The 20,365-nt window shown below is 41.0% G+C and overlaps 1 protein-coding gene across 1 annotated transcript in view; it reads right to left on the minus strand.

Annotated features, from left to right (window-relative positions):
• Positions 1-20,365, minus strand: part of col4a3 (collagen, type IV, alpha 3) — a 71,022-nt gene that overhangs the window by 29,866 nt on the left and 20,791 nt on the right. The window contains exons 3-25 of the mRNA XM_075472726.1: positions 16,593-16,682; positions 14,929-14,973; positions 14,680-14,724; positions 14,223-14,285; positions 12,817-12,870; positions 12,707-12,733; positions 12,559-12,633; positions 11,719-11,781; positions 11,603-11,638; positions 11,269-11,316; positions 10,802-10,876; positions 9,705-9,749; positions 9,560-9,622; positions 9,396-9,440; positions 7,695-7,748; positions 7,573-7,614; positions 7,411-7,492; positions 7,053-7,088; positions 5,348-5,512; positions 5,106-5,198; positions 3,037-3,132; positions 2,761-2,831; positions 752-940 (exon numbers count right to left, since the gene is read on the minus strand). Coding sequence (XP_075328841.1) covers positions 752-940; positions 2,761-2,831; positions 3,037-3,132; positions 5,106-5,198; positions 5,348-5,512; positions 7,053-7,088; positions 7,411-7,492; positions 7,573-7,614; positions 7,695-7,748; positions 9,396-9,440; positions 9,560-9,622; positions 9,705-9,749; positions 10,802-10,876; positions 11,269-11,316; positions 11,603-11,638; positions 11,719-11,781; positions 12,559-12,633; positions 12,707-12,733; positions 12,817-12,870; positions 14,223-14,285; positions 14,680-14,724; positions 14,929-14,973; positions 16,593-16,682 — 1,602 coding nt within the window. The remainder of the gene's footprint in view (positions 1-751; positions 941-2,760; positions 2,832-3,036; positions 3,133-5,105; positions 5,199-5,347; positions 5,513-7,052; positions 7,089-7,410; positions 7,493-7,572; positions 7,615-7,694; positions 7,749-9,395; positions 9,441-9,559; positions 9,623-9,704; positions 9,750-10,801; positions 10,877-11,268; positions 11,317-11,602; positions 11,639-11,718; positions 11,782-12,558; positions 12,634-12,706; positions 12,734-12,816; positions 12,871-14,222; positions 14,286-14,679; positions 14,725-14,928; positions 14,974-16,592; positions 16,683-20,365) is intronic.

Below are 20,365 nucleotides of genomic sequence, written 5' to 3' on the forward strand. Positions count from 1 at the left end.
AGATTAGATTATGTTAGGTTAGGTTAGATTAGATTAGATTAGATTAGATTAGATTAGATTAGATTAGTTTAGATTAGATTAGATTAGATTAGATTAGATTAGATTAGATTAGATTAGGTTAGGTTAGGTTAGATTAGATTAGATTAGATTAGATTAGTTTAGATTAGATTAGGTTAGATTAGTTTAGATTAGATTAGATTAGATTAGGTTAGGTTAGGTTAGATTAGATTAGATTAGATTAGATTAGTTTAGATTAGATTAGGTTAGATTAGTTTAGATTAGATTAGATTAGATTAGATTAGATTAGATTAGATTAGATTAGATTAGGTTAGGTTAGGTTAGATTAGATTAGATTAGATTAGGTTAGATTGTACTTTATTTATCCCACAACGGGGAAATTCACTTGTCACAGCAGCAACAACAGACATGAAACAAGAAATTAAAAAAGAGAAAAACTTTTTTTGTTTGTTTGTTTTTTTTAAAGAGAAAAAGCAAGTTCTAAAACTAAAACTAAATAATTATATAAAAAATAAATAAATAAAAAATACAAAAGAAAATCAATACAAAGCTCAATGAATATGCAGTTTGCACAGCAAAGAGATCCAAACTGGGACTTCTGACTTTAAAAAACACAGGCAAAAGATGTGTTGTTGACCTCAACCCTGTTTTCTTTTAAACGGTTTCTGGTACCAAATGTTTTGTTCGTCTTGGAAACTGAAAATCTGGTCCGGAGCCGACAGGTGATACTTACAGGGCTTCCTTTCTCTCCCTGAACACCTTTAGGTCCTGGTCCACCCAGAGGTCCATCTCTTCCCAGCAGTCCTGGTGGTCCCTGCCTCCCCGGGGACCCTTCCTCGCCTTTCAGCCCCACCATCATCATGACTCCTTTGTCACCGACAGGACCTGGGCGCCCCTGGAACCCGGGATTACCGAAGAGACCCTGAAGACAAACAGACGCTTTTTATCCAAAGTTGGTTACAGGAGAGACAACAACATTCAAGCTTTAGTGCAGCCGGAGTTGGATGATCAGGTTTCTGAGGGACGCCAGCTGGAAGCTGGTTCCACCATCATGGAACCACCAAAGAGAACAATCCGGACTGACAGGAAACCCCAAACTCTGAAACCCCCCCCCAATGCTACTGCACACCTGAAGACCTGTTAGCTGGAAGAATGGGACAAAATAACAGCTGGAACTGATATTCGCATACTAGATTCTCCTAAATGTTGGGTATGCATCATGAGGTTACTACTCATACTCAAACTACCCAAGATGCAACGTAACGTGACGTCGCCGATCGTCATTTCCGGTCAAAACGGCAGTTTCAAGCTAGCTACAACGAGGGTAGGTTCACTTCCTTTTTTCAAAACAAAAGCACCAATTGTATGGTAATGGCTTTCCCTATGATAAAAGGCAACAGGTATTTTATTTTGTGAAAATAACCGGAAGTGCGTTGCTCACTGCGGCTAGCTTTAGTAGCGCCGAATTCGTGGGAACAAAATTGTAAACAGCCGGTATTTTGTCAGGTTTTCAACACGTTGGGGATCTAAACGACTACTTTCTCACCTGAAAATGTTTCAAATGTTGCTAAAGTTTACAGAGTTTAGAGCTTAAGGGAAATCAGCTTCAGGCCGGCTGATTTCAGCTCGGGCAGGAGCAAAATGCATTGTGGGTAAACGCTCTGCACACTGTCTGATCCATGAGTATGTAGTATGTAGTATGTAGTATGCAGTATGCAGTATGTAGTATGCAGTATGTAGTATGCAGTATGCAGTATGTAGTATGCAGTATGTAGTATGTAGTATGCAGTATGTAGTATGTAGTATGTAGTATGTAGTATGCAGTATGTAGTATGCAGTATGTAGTATGCAGTATGTAGTATGCAGTATGTAGTATGTAATATGCAGTATGCAGTATGCAGTATGTAGTATGCAGTATGTAGTATGTAGTATGTAGTATGCAGTATGTAGTATGCAGTATGTAGTATGCAGTATGCAGTATGTAGTATGTAGTATGTAGTATGCAGTAGGTAGTATGCAGTATGTAGTATGCAGTATGTAGTATGTAGTATGTAGTATGCAGTATGTAGTATGCAGTATGTAGTATGCAGTATGTAGTATGCAGTATGCAGTATGTAGTATGCAGTATGTAGTATGTAGTATGTAGTATGCAGTATGTAGTATGCAGTATGTAGTATGCAGTATGTAGTATGTAGTATGTAGTATGCAGTATGTAGTATGCAGTATGTAGTATGCAGTATGTAGTATGTAGTATGCAGTATGCAGTATGGAAGTATGTAGTATGCAGTATGTAGTATGCAGTATGTAATATGCAGTATGTAGTATGCAGTATGTAGTATGTAGTATGTAGTATGCAGTATGTAGTATGCAGTATGTAGTATGTAGTATGCAGTATGCAGTATGTAGTATGCAGTATGTAGTATGTAGTATGTAGTATGCAGTATGTAGTATGCAGTATGCAGTATGTAGTATGCAGTATGTACTATGTAGTATGCAGTATGTACTATGTAGTATGCAGTATGTAGTATGTACTATGTAGTATGCAGTATGTAGTATGCAGTATGTAGTATGCAGTATGTAGTATGCAGTATGTAGTATGTACTATGTAGTATGCAGTATGTACTATGTACTATGTACTATGTAGTATGTACTATGTAGTATGTAGTATGTATTTTGCAGTATTCAGTATGTACTATGTAGTATGCAGTATGTAGTATGTAGTATGCAGTATGCATAACTCACCGTTGGACCAGGCGGTCCTCTGATACCTGTGATGCCTTTGTCACCTTTAAGTCCGGTTCCTCCAGGTGAACCTGGAACAGGTCAACATCACAGAGAGGAACAGGTGAGTTTGACTGCTGAAAGGTTTTCTTTTCTTTTCTTTAACACATTAATCAGCTGTTTCATGCTTCATTTTTCATTCATATAAAAAAAATATTAACCAATAACATGAATATGTTTCTAACAGTTAATAACTAAAGCATCTCAGTAAAACTTCAGGCGTGAGGTGCTTCTCACCTGGCAAGCCGTCTTCTCCTGGCTCTCCTGGTTCCCCTGGAGGTCCAGGAGGGACATTCAAAAGAGGACAAACCAAACACAGCTCGCCCTTCTCCCCTGAAAAACACCAAATAATCAATCAATCAATCAATCAATCAATGAACGTGAGAAACATGTGAACCTGTGGCTTTATTGGGTTTATCTCATTTCACTGAAGAAAGGCTCAGGATCGGTACGTGTTCAACTTGTAGACCACATGTCGTTTATTTCTAGTTTTTAGTCACACATTTGCTTTATCAACCCGAGTTAGTCTGAAGTAGAAGCAGGTTTGATCAGGTTGCCTGTGTCTCAGTGATCAGAGAAGTCCAAACAGCCACTAAACATCTGTTCAACCCCGAGGTGAAGCTCAGGGTCAGCTTGGTCTGCAGCATAGGCGTCAAACCCAAGGCCCGCGGGCCACATCCGGCCCGGCTTGCAATTATATCCGGCCCGCGAGATCATTTTATGTTATTGTTACTAATGGCTGGTAACACAATAAACTACAGATCCCATAATGCCAACTTGTTGCCAAAAAAAGATGCCAAGCATCCAGCTCTGATAAAATGGCATGAGCGCAAAGAAAACTGAATGTTTTGATTCCGTATTTGTTATTGCTGAAAAGCACAAACTTTATTTACATTTGCAGGTTTTATGTTCATATTTCTAACTTGTATAATTTTGACAGGAGACATTTTTATGGAGAGTAAAATCATTTGGGATATTTAAAATTCAAGTTTTTTTATATAAAATTACATAAAAGCAAAGAAATTCAAATGTTTTGATTTGTTATTTTAATGTTTACTTAAAGCACAAGCACTGTCACAATTTTTATTTCTTTTTTTCAGGCGTTTTTTGCACCATGTTCATATTTCTAACTTGTATAATTTTGAGTGGATATATTTTTATGGAGAGCAAGATATTTTAAGTTATTTAAAGTTTTTATTCACATTTGTGTTAAAATAACGTTTAGTTTTAGTGTAAATGTTTGTTCTGTTCGGCCCGCGACCTAAAGTGTGTTTTGAGTTTGACACCCCTGGTCTACATCATCAGACATGTGTCATGTGACATGTGACATGTGACATGTGTTATGTGACATGTTTCATGTGACATGTGACATGTGTCATGTGACATGTGTCATGTGACATGTGTCATGTGACATGTGTCATGTTTCATGTGACATGTGTCATGTGACATGTGTTATGTGACATGTGACATGTGTTATGTGACATGTGTCATGTTTCATGTGACATGTTTCATGTGACATGTGACATGTGACATGTGTCATGTGTCATGTGTCATGTTTCATGTGACATGTTTCATGTGACATGTGACATGTGACATGTGTTATGTGACATGTGTCATGTTTCATGTGACATGTTTCATGTGACATGTGACATGTGACATGTGTCATGTGTCATTTGATATGTGTCATGTGACATGTGTCATGTGACATGTGTCATGTGACGTGTCATGTTTCATGTGACATGTGTCATGTGACATGTGTTATGTGACATGTGTCATGTGACATGTGACATGTTTCATGTGACATGTGTCATGTGACGTGTCATGTGACGTGTCATGTGACATGTGTCATGTGACATGTGTCATGTGACGTGTCATGTTTCATGTGACATGTGTCATGTGACATGTGTCATGTGACATGTGACATGTTTCATGTGACATGTGTCATGTGACGTGTGACATGTGTCATGTGACATGTGACATGTGTCATGTGTCATGTGACATGTTTCATGTGACATGTGTCATGTGACGTGTCATGTGACATGTGACATGTGTCATGTGACATGTGTCATGTGACGTGTCATGTGACATGTGACATGTGTCATGTGACATGTGTCATGTGACGTGTCATGTGACATGTGACATGTGTCATGTGACGTGTCATGTGACATGTGACATGTGTCATGTGACGTGTCATGTGACCTGTGACGTGTCATGTGACATGTGACATGTGTCATGTGACATGTGACATGTGTCATGTGTCATGTGTCATGTGTCATGTGACATGTGTCATGTGACATGTGACTCACCCTTCTGTCCGCCCTCCCCTCTGTCCCCGGGAAACCCCTGCAGGCCTTTAGAACCTTTAGCTCCCGGAAAACCAGTTGGTCCCGGCACAAAGTCTGACAGGAAAAAGATAAAGAAAATAAATCATACAAACTTTGGGTTGTTGGGAGGAGGGTTTTAGTTCTGTGTCTCTGCCCTCGTGACTCCTTTAAAGATTTCAACAAAAGGCCAGAGGCTGGACCATGTTTAAAAACAGGAAAATTACAAGGTATTCCTGGTTCTCCGAGTTCTCCAACAGCTCCACAACGTCCTGGGACTCCGGTAAGTCCCGGGGGCCCGATGATAGAGGGGCCTGGATCTCCCGGTTCTCCTGTGGGACCATAGGAACCAGGTGGTCCCTCAGGGCCCTGTGGACCATAGGACGCCACACCTTGAGGGAGAAAGAAAAGACTTTTACTGACAGACTGTCGAGCTCCCATCAAAGAGGAAGAAACACTACAGGTGAATAGGGTAATATTTTAAAATAATAGATATCACCATGAAACTTCCTCCAGTTGATTACTTATACAAGTATGAAAAAAAAATGTATTACAAGTTTTATAAATTTGTATGTTTAATTATGCAAATTAGTCATTAACTCATTGGCTGCCAGCCATTTTCAGTTCAGAGCCACCCATACTGCCAAGTGTTTTTCAGTATTTTGACTGATTTTCCAAGACCCACAGAAAAGTGTGTCTTATGACTATGTACACACCGAAATTACCAAAAGAAAGAGTAGACTCTCTTCTTTGATCAGGAAAAAAAAAGTTTGTTTCTACCATTTTCAGTCTTTTAGTAATAGACAGTAGAACATAGGTTGGTTTCACCAAAATCAGCTGTTTGACCCAAAAAATTGAGAAAACAAGCTCTTTTTTTTTTTGTGCATAGTGGCACTGCTGCCACCTAGCGGGTAATTTTGCCAGTATATTCTCTGTTTAGTGTTTACAAGCCTAAGATTTAGTGACGAACTCCGCTAGATTGTCCCCCAGCCCGCTCGCAATTGACGTCTATAGACGTCTTTGGCAGTGAACGTTTTTTTTTAAATTGACGTCTATAGATGTCAATGGCACCGAAAGAGTTAAATATGCGCACATTTGCATATATTTCCGGAAGATAGATCTGAATATATGATAAAGCCAGGTGCAAAATTATTTTTTTCATTTTGTTTACACACAAAATGAAAAGAAAATTACAGAGGGATTTCAGGATATCTGCTTTCCTTTCCTAGGAAATCAAAATAGCCTAAAAAACATAGTCCAAAAGTCCAAGACCAGTCCAAAGTCTTTAGGACCAAGTCCAAGTCCAAGACCAGTCTAAAGTCTTTAGGACCAAGTCCAAGTCCAAGACCAGTCCAAAGTCTTTAGGACCAAGTCCATGTCCAAGACCAGTCCAAAGTCTTTGGGACCAAGTCCAAGTCCAAGACCAGTCCAAAGTCTTTGGGACCAAGTCCAAGTCCAAGACCAGTCCAAAGTCTTTCGGACCAAGTCCAAGTCCATGACCAGTGCAAAGTCTTTAGGACCAGGTCCAAGTCCTAGACCAGTCCAAAGTCTTTAGGACCAAGTCCAAGTCCAAGACCAGTCCAAAGTCTTTGGGACCAATTCCAAGTCCAAGACCACTCCAACGTCTTTAGGACCAAGTCCAAGTCCTAGACCAGTCCAAAGTCTTTGGGACCAAGTCCAGGACCATTCTAATGTCTTTTGGACTGAGTTCAAGCCAAGTCTCAGGCTTTTAAAGGAAGTGAGAATCAAGTCTGATCTTTAAGAGCAATTCCAAGTCTCACCTCAAATATTTTGGACCTCATCTAACTCTGCCCCAGTTTATCTGACGATAAATTCAGCCAAATGGAACCAACTGATTAGATTATTAGATAATTGATTATCAATTCTTATCTGCTCATTTGACCGTCCATAACATCGGTCGGTGGTGATTACCTGTCTCGCCCTTCAGTCCTGGAAAACCAATGAATCCTGAAACAGATCAGAAAACATTTCCCTGAAACCACTGATCAGTTAAAACGATGAGGTCATACGATCCATCAGGTCCACAGATTCATGTCGGACCTGAAGTTAATCTGATCACAAACACAACCAACGACATTTCCTTTATATTTACTGAAAAAGCATTTATTCTTCAACGTTCTGTATTAAAGTTATTTCAAATATTCAAATAATTTTATGATTGTGAATGAACATCAACATAAAACCAGTAATAAGAGCTTCTGTTGCCATAGTTACAATAGGATTTTAGCAGCTGATATATGAAAAACATAAATCTCAAAACAGTAATTACCTGTTTCTCCTTGGAGTCCTTTGGGTCCAGGGGGCCCGGGGACCCCACGTTGGCCCTTCTCTCGTATATAGATGTATATTGTCTAATAACAGAAGACACATGCTTAATCTGACAATCAATGACTTGCTACTGGCCCGCCCAAAGAGACAGAAACAGACTCACCTCTCCTGGAGGACCTGGAGGACCAAGAGTGCCTTTTACTCCCTGAACACACAAACCAGATTATCACCAAACAGACCCAGAAGCGGCTGTCATACGCTCATAACTCCTCATGCTGTACTCACCAAAGCTCCGTCATCCCCCGGAGGACCGAAGTACCCCCGATCCCCGGGGCTTCCCTGCAGAAAGAGTTCCACACGTTTATTCTGTCTTTCCCGACAGGTTTATGAAGGAAACGTTTCTGTTTGGTTGTTCCTCTGCACACTAACTAAAGGTTAAAGGCTGAAAGCATTTCATTCACTCCAAAGCCTTTGTTTTTAGGGACCACCCCATGGTAGAGATGATCTTTAACTGAGCACATATAACTAAAGTTCAAAACAATTCAACTTCAGAGTTAAAATGAACACTTTATTATTTATTTTTTATCTGGTTTTAGTTTGTGAATTTTATCTCAAGAAAACAGTTTTATTTTCATTCTACCTGCAAAAGAGCATTTTGCCGGGGCTTTGCTTTCTTTTTGCTCCTCCTGAGCTCCCGTAGTTCTCCAGATGTCTGTAGCCCCGCCCCTTCTTCCCCTAACAATGCTGTTCAGTATGGCTTAGGCTACCTTTACACGGAAACCAAAACGCAAAAGTGGCGTTTGGTTTTCACTTTTAAATCTGCGTTTAGACGAGCGTTTCAGGGTGAAAATCTGTGCGCATACGGAAACGCAAAAGTGTGGGACGTTTCATATTTATCGGTGCAGTAAACACGCCAGATGGCTCGGTGGCAACACTACCAAGACCAAGTCTTTCTACTTGTCTTCTACCTGTTCACTCCAAGCGCGCGAAGTAGGCCTACCGTAAACTAAATACTCTCGCTCATCATTGCTGTTATCTGATGAAATTACCGCGCCTAAGGCGAGTTGAAAGTCCGCAGGGACGGACATGTTGATAGCCTACTGATGCGTTTCCCACGGTTTCCTGGCGCTTTATTATGCTCGTCACGTCATTTCTATGTGACGAGAAACGCAGTTTTGCGTTTTCATCCTTTACGCGGTGGCGCGACAGTGGAGCGTTTTCAAGAATTCCACTCTGGAGGGCGGTTTCACTTTTTTGCGTTTTCATGCCCCCAAAATCCGTTTCTATCTAAACGATATAGTGCATCCGCAAAAAGGTTTTACGTTTTTAACCCGTTTTCCTTTCCGTGTAAACGGCTCCTAAGGGTGAGTTGGGCTAAAAAGGCTCTCCAACGTATTTTATTGTTTTCAGTGTAAATGACGGTTTAAACTGTAAAATGTGTGGAGATAAATGTATATGGAGAATGTAAACATGTTTATTAGCTGTTTTCAGTGGGTTCTCTCCGTGCTAAATAAGGTTTCCTGTTCCTAATTTTGGTGCCATTTGGCAGTGATTCTGCCTCATTTAGAGCTAATGTTACTTACAGAGACTTTTGTATTTTCCTTTTGAAAAGTTTTAAACGTAGCGAATACTGCGTGTTTTGTTTTAGCCACAGGATGGCGAACTACTCATATTCATGTAATACACACCCCATGTTTTTGTGTCTAAAAAGTTATATTTTTGTACTTTATTTTGAGAATGTTTTATTATAAATGTTACAAAGAAACATATGTATAAGAACAGTGCTGTTTACTATGGCTAAGGGGTGAGAAAGAGTAAAACAAACAAGACGGATGACGACAAGTTGGTAACTGAAATGTCGCCGGCAGGTCTGTCCCAAATAAAGGCTTTTAAAATCCAGAGACCGTCTCATCATTGTCCACTCGCGTGGGTTACATTCAGACATGCCTAAATGTTGGGTCAACACATGCATAGCATGCTAATTACCTGAAATCCGATCTCCCCGCGGAGTCCATCTTTCCCTGGTCTACCCTGGAACACAAACAACGACGTTAGACCGGTACATTTAGACCGCCTGCTGACGTCATGGTTACAGATGCTGACGTCATGGTTACAGATGCTGATGTCATGGTTAGAGATGGGGATCTCACCGGTGAGCCAGGGAACCCTCTGTCGCCCTTCCCTCCTTTTACTCCCAGATTCCCCAGCAGACCCTGGAGGTGAAAACCAACGCTCACATCATTCTGACATTCTGGTGAAATAAAGCGTGCCGGTACGGACGCGGGTTTGACTTACCGAAGGTCCACGGCAACCTTTCTGTCCGGGTTCGCCTGGTTCTCCCTGAAAGATAAAAGCAGAAGCCTGAGAGGCCACAGAGAGGCCGCAGAGAGGCCGCAGAGAGGCCACAGAGAGGCCGCAGAGAGGCCACAGAGAGGCCGCAGAGAGGCCGCAGAGAGGCCACAGAGAGGCCGGAGAGAAGCCACAGAGAGGCCACAGAGAGGCCGCAGAGAGGCCGCAGAGAGGCCGCAGAGAGGCCGCAGAGAGGCCACAGAGAGGCCGCAGAGAGGCCACAGAGAGGCCGCAGAGAGGCCTCAGAGAGGCCGCAGAGAGGCCACAGAGAGGCCGCAGAGAGGCCGCAGAGAGGCCACAGAGAGGCCACAGAGAGGCCACAGAGAGGCCGCAGAGAGGCCACAGAGAGGCCGCAGAGAGGCCACAGAGAGGCCGCAGAGAGGCCACAGAGAGGCCGCAGAGAGGCCACAGAGAGGCCGCAGAGAGGCCGCAGAGAGGCCGGAGAGAGGCCGCAGAGAGGCCACAGAGAGGCCACAGAGAGGCCGCAGAGAGGCCACAGAGAGGCCGCAGAGAGGCCACAGAGAGGCCACAGAGAGGCCGCAGAGAGGCCACAGAGAGGCCGCAGAGAGGCCGGAGAGAGGCCGCAGAGAGGCCGCAGAGAGGCCACAGAGAGGCCGCAGAGAGGCCACAGAGAGGCCGCAGAGAGGCCACAGAGAGGCCGCAGAGAGGCCACAGAGAGGCCGCAGAGAGGCCGCAGAGAGGCCGGAGAGAGGCCGCAGAGAGGCCACAGAGAGGCCACAGAGAGGCCGCAGAGAGGCCACAGAGAGGCCGCAGAGAGGCCACAGAGAGGCCACAGAGAGGCCACAGAGAGGCCGCAGAGAGGCCGGAGAGAGGCCACAGAGAGGCCGCAGAGAGGCCACAGAGAGGCCACAGAGAGGCCGCAGAGAGGCCACAGAGAGGCCGCAGAGAGGCCACAGAGAGGCCGCAGAGAGGCCGGAGAGAGGCCGCAGAGAGGCCGCAGAGAGGCCGCAGAGAGGCCGCAGAGAGGCCGGAGAGAGGCCACAGAGAGGCAGAAACACACATCATCTCACAGAGGGACTCACCTTCAGCTCTTTGGGGCCTTCCACGTACAGTTTGATTCCTTTCGGCCCCGGGATCCCCGGAGGCCCCCGATCACCCTAAAAATCAGACACAGCCGAAGGTGGTGATGAAGGGCGTAACACGTGTAATAATAATAATAATAAATTTTATTAATAACGCACTTTACATTTACAATAAAATCTCAAAGTGCTAGAGTGGGATAAAAGACAAATATTAAGATCAAAAGCAGGGACAGTAAAATGCTTATCAAATACACAAATAAAAGTAGTGAGTCCTTTAAATGCAAAAACGAAATAGAAACAGGACAGAGCATTTAGAGGGAGATCATTAAAAACATTGGGTAAAAAGAAAGGTTTTCAGGCCTGTTTTAAAGTGTTTATGTATCTTTGTATGTATGCATGCATCTTTATTGTTTGATCACATCAGAGTGCACATTACTGAGGGTCTACAAACGGACAACTGAGCCCACCTTTGGTCCTTCTGGACCCATCCTCATGGGATTGGGACCTTCCTGACCCTGAAACAAAACCGGAGCTACATCAGGACTTATTGATTGAATGGAGTCACATGATCAAAGACGGCATCAGTCCTTTTACACCTGGGGGAGTTCAGCTGTGATTACAGACTGATGGCTTACAGCAGCAACATAAGAAATAAGTTGGGACAAGATGGATAGTTCCACATCAAATATAAATAAAATGTTATTTTTATTTTATTTCATGACAGACGGTACGAACCCAAAATATTTCAAGTTTGCCTCATCAACTTAATGTCATGAGTTAATATACAGCTCAGACTTTAACCTTTTCTCCTGGTGTCCCTGGGAACCCTGGTCTACCCTGGAAAAGAAAAAGCAGTCAGCCAGCTGCAGCTTCGATCACTTTAATTGTTTGAATAAAGTTTGAAATTTTATGCTTACAGGACGCCCGGCCGGTCCTTGTGGTCCTGAAAGGCCTGATTCTCCTACATCTCCTCTCGTCCCCTGAAAGAAAGACAACCCACCAGCCAGTCAGAGGACACTTTACACCAGCCAATCAGAGGACACTTTACACCAGCCAATCAGAGGACACTTTACACCAGCCAGTCAGAGGACACTTTACACCAGCCAATCAGAGGACACTTTACACCAGCCAATGAGAGGACACTTTACACCAGCCAGTCACAGGACACTTTACACCAGCCAATCAGAGGACACTTTACACCAGCCAATGAGAGGACACTTTACACCAGCCAGTCACAGGACACTTTACACCAACCAATCAGAGGACACTTTACACCAGCCAATCAGAGGACACTTTACACCAGCCAATCAGAGGACACTTTACACCAGCCAATGAGAGGACACTTTACACCAGCCAGTCACAGGACACTTTACACCAGCCAATCAGAGGACACTTTACACCAGCCAATCAGAGGACACTTTACACCAGCCAGTCAGAGGACACTTTACACCAGCCAGTCACAGGACACTTTACACCAGCCAATCAGAGGACACTTTACACCAGCCAATCAGAGGACACTTTACACCAGCCATTGAGAGGACACTTTACACCAGCCAATCAGAGGACACTTTACACCAGCCAATCAGAGGACACTTTACACCAGCCAATCAGAGGACACTTTACACCAGCCAATCAGAGGACACTTTACACCAGCCAGTCAGAGGACACTTTACACCAGCCAGTCAGAGGACAGAAATGAAGATTTATGACAGTGGTTAATGACATAGTTAATCTACAAAGTAAACAAAGTGTCTCACCATTTCTCCATCTGGTCCTTGTGGCCCTGGTGCACCTTTAATCTCGATCCCAACAGTGTTAAGAAACGAGTCTCCCTGAAACAGAGAATCGGAAACCTTCAGTACCCGACAGCTACCTTCAGGTGTACCTTCAGGTGTGGAGGCTCACCTTCATTCCTCGTGGCCCCTCCCGGCCCTGAAACACACAAACACTGTTAGCTTCGTGCTAACACAGATAATCAGTTCCATGTTAGCCTGAACCGATCCAAAGTGACTTACTCGTGGGGCGGTGGGTCCTCGAGGCCCAGGGAACCCTGGGTAACCAACCTCCCCCTGAAAGATATCAGTTAGCAAAGTTTGTGTGAGCGTCGTGATGTTACTGTCGTGGTTGGGTTGAAGGAAAAACAGCCCGGAAACTTTTTACAGGTCTGAGAAACACCTGATTCTGTCACAGTAATATTTCACCAGCTGAACCTCCCAGGATTCTGATTGGATTAAACTGATCTGGTAATAAAACATAGTTGTGGTGTACCCCAGGAATCTGCTCTGGGCCCGGTGGCACTCTGAATTACTGTAAATGAATCGAATCAGTCGGGATATTAGGAGACCTACTACAGCTGTGCTTTTCTATGCAGATGATGCACGTTTATATCTCTGTCTACATTAGTTACATTAATCACCTGTGAGCCGAAAGGGAGGCAACACGGAACTGCACGGAAAGAGCCTTGTGTGTCTGCGAGTGAAAGTTTTTCTAAGCTTCTTTGCTAATATCAACATCTGCTGTTGAGCAAGTGATCGAAACCCACCCGTATCACTGCCGCCTGCCCACAGCCGCCTGCCGACAGCCGCGCCTGTTACGGTGTTTGCTGCTCGGTCTGCACAGCAGGCAGTTATACGAAGGGAGAGAAAGTAGGGCCAAGAGATTGTGAGGTTTGACTTTTTCCTGGAGAACCATTTTGTGATGCAAATGTATTACTCTGTTGAACACATATTGTTCTGAGAAGCAAAACGCTTTATTTTTTAAACCCCAGCCAACTAGCCGGAACTACTTTCATCAACGCCAAAACGAGGCAGGAACTCTGCTTACAGGACGCAGCAGGGGGTAAGAAGATGTTCAGAAATGATGTTGCTGTAATGGGATGTCATACAGCTTCATGTCAAAAGAGGCGAACTGTCCCTTTAACCCTCCACCTCTGGAATAAGCACCATGGCATGGACTAACATCCCTGTAAATCAGCTCAACTCCTAAAACAGTACGAGCTGAGGTACCAAAGCTGGAATAAAGTCTAATGGCTTCAAAGTAACATAGAAAGTTAGATGTCATGGAGGTCCCCAAGGCCAAAGTGTGCAACCCCTTTCTAAAGCTTAGAAAGCCTGGAATATGTCCGATGTTGCTGTCCTTCATCCTTTTCTGCAGCGCCCCCTGATGTACGAACACCAACATCTACAGATTATTTCCATGAGAAGCAAACTGCTCATTAACCTAAACTAAGTTTGGCAAAAACTCGGTTTATTTCAGCTGCTTATCAAACATTTCTGAGTTCTTTATCCATAGCAGATGATGTCATTTGTAGTTATTGACACAGATATTCGCTGGAAAAGAACAAAACTGCTTCATTCAGGTTGAAATGTCTTCATTTCCTGTTCAACAGATGATCTGTTTGTAGAAACGTGTCACATCGCACCTTCGTTCCGTTGCATCCTGGCACGCCTGGTTGGCCAATTCGTCCCTCGTGTCCAGGGAGTCCCTAAGAAAAGATATATATCATTAAAGTGGGTTAAATCACATAGAAAGCAAAGTCCTTCATGTAATCCAAGAGCTAAACTTAAATCTGTAATGAGTTAATCAGCTTCAACCTTTATTTGAAAGAAAGTCCTCTGACCGGCTTCACTGTGTTCAGAAGCAAATGCAGCATCTGACTCAGCAACAAACTCAGAAGTCAAAGATTCTGAGAATCATTTCCTTGATCTTGTGTCCATTAAATAAAAGTTCAAACCAGTTAACTAATTACAGATTAATATTTTAGTTGAATCTCTATGAATATAGTTTTAAATTGATTTCAAACACATGATTAGATTCAAACACAAATGATAAGGTTTACATGTAAATCTGTTCTCTGAATGTTATGTTGTGGTTCTCACCGGCAGTCCTGGAGATCCTGGAAAACCTGGTCTCCCTGAAGCGCCCTGAGGGTCAGAGAGACAAACATGAAGACACTAAATATGAAGGATCCTTCAAAAGAGAAGGACAAAGAAAGAAAACAAAGAAAATCCTGCTAAAGTTAGGACTTTTCAGTTCAGGAGGTGTCACCCCCTGGTGGCTCCAAGGAAGATTACAGCGTTAAAATAAAATAAAATAAAGTAAAAGATTTCTGGGGGCCATCATCTTACCCGAGAGCCTTTCAGTCCTCGGCCTCCTGCTGCTCCTCCATCACCCTGAGAACCAAAGAGAAGATCTTATGATCATACGTGTTTCTAACATGTTCGTTTCCTACAGATAAAGGTCGTGTAAACATGTTGAAATTTTAAAAAAACTTCATCCTTCTATGCTAACTTCAGAGCTGTGGGATGTTTATGTTTCTGTATTTAGCAGATGCTTTTAAAAATATATAACATAACAGCTAACATCAAAGCTATCAAAACTAACATCAAAACTAACATTACAGCTAACATCAAAGCTAACATCAAAACTAACATTACAGCTAACATCAAAGCTAACAATAAGCTAACATCAAAGCTAACATCAAAGCTAACATTACAGCTAACATCAAAGCTAACAATAAGCTAACATCAAAGCTAACAATAAGCTAACATTACAGCTAACATCAAAGCTAACAATAAGCTAACATCAAAACTAACATCAAAACTAACATTACAGCTAACATCAAAGCTAACATCAAAACTAACATTACAGCTAACATCAAAGCTAACAATAAGCTAACATCAAAGCTAACATCAAAGCTAACATCAAAGCTAACATTACAGCTAACATCAAAGCTAACAATAAGCTAACATCAAAGCTAACATCAAAGCTAACAATAAGCTAACAATGAGCTAACAATAAGCTAACATCAAAGCTAACAATGAGCTAACATTACAGCTAACATCAAAGCTAACATCAAAGCTAACATCAAAACTAACATTACAGCTAACATCAAAGCTAACAATAAGCTAACATCAAAGCTAACATCAAAGCTAACATTACAGCTAACATCAAAGCTAACAATAAGCTAACATCAAAGCTAACAATAAGCTAACAATGAGCTAACAATGAGCTAACAATAAGCTAACAATAAGCTAACATCAAAGCTAACGATAAGCTAACATTACAGCTAACATCAAAGCTAACATCAAAGCTAACATCAAAGCTAACAATAAGCTAAAATCAAAGCTAACATCAAAGCTAACAATAAGCTAACATCAAAGCTAACATCAAAGCTAACAATAAGCTAACAATGAGCTAACAATAAGCTAACATCAAAGCTAACAATGAGCTAACAATAAGCTACATAGAAGGAAACCACCGGTCAGATTCAGAGGTGACGGTGCAGAGACAGAGTTCAGGCTCAGAGGGAAGTTCAGGGTAGGAGATGCTCTCTCAGATGAGTCCAACTAAAAACTAAAAACTCTTCAGATTATTTTCTTCACTTTTCATCTACAATGTCAGAAAATAGAGGACCATGCTGGGTGGCATTCTGTTTCACACAGTCGATCCGTGTTTCAGAACCTTCCTAACTGGAAGTCTGTAAGTTTGGTGTTTGCATCTCTGTGACTCCTTCAGTTTCTTTAATAAAAGTTAATAAACGACTGAACCATCAAAGTAAAGTCAAATTAAACACCATCCATCCAATTTGTGCTCAGATTTATTGTTTTTTCTTCTGTTACTTCTTCTTCTTTTTTTATCTTCATTTATCATTAGTTGCATTTTTATCTACTGCAGCAGAAAATGTACAAAAGATTAATTTTGAACATAATGGAAGGAGATAAAGGAGAGACTCCTGAAGAATGTCTAAATAATAATAATATTAATAATAATAATAATAATTGGTCGTTACCTTTTCTCCATGCAAGCCTTGATTACCCTCGTTTCCAGGGTAACCCATCACCCCAGGAAGCCCGGGGTATCCGATGTAACCGGCCTCTCCCTGTGGACGACAGAAGCACACAGCTTTAATAATACTACTACTTCTACTACTACTACTACTAATAATAATAATAATAATAATAATAATAATAATAAGAATAATATATTTTTTTTATAACGCAATTTACACTTACAACAAAATCTCAAAGTGCTACAGTGGGATAAAAGACAAATATTAAGATCAAAAGCAGGGACAGTAAAAGTAGTGAGTCCTTTAAATGCAAAAACTAAATAAAAACAGAGCATTTAGAGGGAGATCATGAAAAACATTGGGTAAAAAGAAAGGTTTTCAGGCCTGTTTTAAAGTGTTTCACAGTCTGTGAAACACAAACAATCTGCTTTAGTTCCCCTCCTGTCCACCGGGGGGCAGCAGAGCGCTGAGCCCCGGCAGGTGGGCTCAGGTGTGTGCGTCCTGCTGGCTGCAGGCCAGACGCATCAGACGGACGTTTCACGTTCAGCAGAGAGGAACCGGCTTTCTCTGCGTCTCCTGAACCCATCACAGAGTTCCCACCTGGGTGGTCCCGGGGGCCCCACCTGGGGCCCATCAGAGTGACAAAAGGCTTCAGGCTTCGGTGAACTCAGACCTACACACTGTGGTCATTTCACCGGAGAATCCAGCCCAGCGGCGGAAAGATAAAGATGAGGACAAAAAGAGACATTAAAGGGACGCTGATAAGAAAAGTCTCCATTCAGAAAGTGTGAAAAAACAAACTCAAACATCTCAAAGCGGAGCCCTTTAACCTCCATCTTTGGTGTGCCTGAAGATTTCACACTCTTCACCAACAGGGAAAATAATCGTATTGCTTTTGTATTCACTATTTTTATTTATTTTATTTATTCACTATTTTTTATTTTACCTATTCACTATTTTTATTTTATTTTATTTTATATTTATTCTATTCTATTTGCTTGTTTTTTACTACTTTTATTTTTTTCATATCTTTACTGTATGCTGATGCAACACAACAATTTACCAAATTGGGATTAAGAAAGTATTTATCTGTCTATCTATCTATCTATCTATCTATCTATCTATCTATCTATCTATCTATCTATCTATCTATCCATCTATCCATCTATCTATCTATCCTTCTATCTATCTATCTATCTATCTATCTCTCCATCTATCTATCTATCTATCTATCTATCTATCTATCCATCTATCCATCTATCCATCTATCTATCCATCTATCTATCTATCCATCCATCCATCTATCTATCTATCCATCTATCTATCTATCCATCCATCTATCTATCTATCTATCTATCTATCTATCTATCTATCTATCTATCCATCCATCCATCTATCTATCCATCTATCTATCTATCCATCCATCTATCTATCTATCTATCTATCTATCTATCTATCTATCTATCTATCCATCTATCTATCCATCTATCCATCCATCTATCTATCTATCTATCTATCTATCCATCCATCTATCTTTGGGAGCTCGTAGACGTATTTCACTTCATTGGAAGGATAAGAATCCTCCCTCCCCTAACTCTTGGCTAAAGGACTTCATGTTATTCCTATACTTAGAAAAAATCCAGTACAGTATTAGGGGTGCTCTGACAAATTCTATAAAACTTGGAGTCCCATTCTTTCTTTGATCGATTCCATTCCATCTCCAGATGATTAATGATTAGGATGCTTGGTGCTAATTAAGATGTTGGTGTATATATCCTGTCAGAGTTCTGTGAGAAGCCAGTGTGTCTACGATTCAGTGTAGTGGTGGTCATAACGTATTTGTGCTGTTTGGACTCCTCTGAATGTTCCCTTTTATTATTATTATTATTATTATTATTATTTTTTTTTTTTTTTTATTTGTTGGGGGAGTTCTAAAAGGGGAAAAATCGGTGAAATGTATCCTTTCAGATTGATCTTGGATTGTATATTGAAAACCTAATAAAGATATATATGTAAAATATATAAACTATATAAATATAAAAATATATAAGAATATAAAGCCAGCAGAGCTCTGAGATCCAAGGACTCAGGTCAGCTGGTCCAGTCCAGAGTCCAGACTAAACATGGAGAAGCAGCATTTAGCTGTTATGCTGCAAACAAGTGGAACAAACTGCCAGTGGAGATTAAACTTTCACCAAATGGAGACATTTTTAAATCCAGGTTAAAAACATTTCTGTTCTCATGTGTCTATGCATGAAATCTGCACGATATCTTTGAACTTATCTGGACTGTTGCTGGTTTTTAAATTCATTTAAATTATTTTATTTGTTTCTCTTTATATTCTTTTATGTATTTTTAATGCTTCTTCCATATGGGGGAAATTTTGTGTCAAAAAAATTAATATAAATATGAACGAATTTATAAATGTATATATAATTAATATAAATATAAAAAGGTGATCGAGATATATGTGAGTAAAAATGAATATAAATTTAAACGAATTTATAAATGTATATATAATTAATATAAATATAAAAATGTGACACACAAATAAATATATAAATGTATATAAATATACATACATTTGTAAATATATTTTCGAGATTTTAAAATAAATATGCTTGACTTTGTGTGTGCAGTCTGGCAGTCTGCATTTGTGGATCCATTTGTTGCTCTCGTGTCCATGGCGTAATTTTGACACTCCTACTGTGCTGCATGATGCACAAACAAATGCACGCCGATTTGAATGTGAACAGCGGCACAGCCCGCTATTCACGGAGTCTCCACCAGATGGCAGTGTGCACTTTTCCTAAATCCCTTTGGCTAGGCAGAATGAAAGGTAAAATGTATTAAACTTATTAGTCCAGGGTATTCTTCATTAAGACTGGTCTGGAGCTAGCATTGACGTAGATAGAATCAGAGTAGATAGAACCTAGAGAATCTTTGATAGATTCCGATTCAGGTTCTCGGTCAGTGGGAGAAAGCATTCCGACAACAGAATAGCTATTGATGCTAGCGGAGCTACTATGTCATGTGATCAATGACTGCGTCATTGATCATATGTTCTGAACATTTAGATAACAAATATCACACAATGAACATCAGCTGCACTATGTTATAAGCTGCAGGTTTCGAAGCATGAGAAAAAAAATCGCGGGGTATACATTACATTACATTTTACCTTTTATTCTGCCTAGCCAAAGGGATTTAGGAAAAGTTATAAATGATTAAACTACTAGTCATACCCATCCAGTTTTTCCACTTGTCGACTCCATATTGATCGTCCAAAGCCTGTCTTGGACTGCTAGGCACTGCCATTGCCCTGTGCCTTCCACACTGCCATCTGGTGGAGACTCCGTGAATAGAGGGCTGTGCCGCTGTTCACATTCAAATCGGCATGCATTTGTTCGTGCATCGTGCAACACAGTAGGAGTGTGTCAAAATTACGCCATGGACACGAGAGCAAACAATGGATCCACAAATGCAGACTGCACACACAAAGTCAAGCATATTTACTTTAAAATCTCGAAAATATATTTACAAATGTATGTATATTTATATACATATATACATTTATTTGTGTGTCACATTTTTATATTTATATTAATTATATATACATTTATAAATTCGTTCATATTTATATTCATTTTTACTCACATATATCTCGATCACATTTTTATATTTTTATTAGTTATATATACATGTATAATTTCGTTCATATTTATATTAATTTTTTTGACACAAAATTTCCCCCATACTTCCACTCCCCGCTG

The sequence above is a fragment of the Odontesthes bonariensis genome, chromosome 9 (assembly GCF_027942865.1).
Source record: "Odontesthes bonariensis isolate fOdoBon6 chromosome 9, fOdoBon6.hap1, whole genome shotgun sequence".
Lineage (NCBI taxonomy): Eukaryota > Metazoa > Chordata > Actinopteri > Atheriniformes > Atherinopsidae > Odontesthes > Odontesthes bonariensis.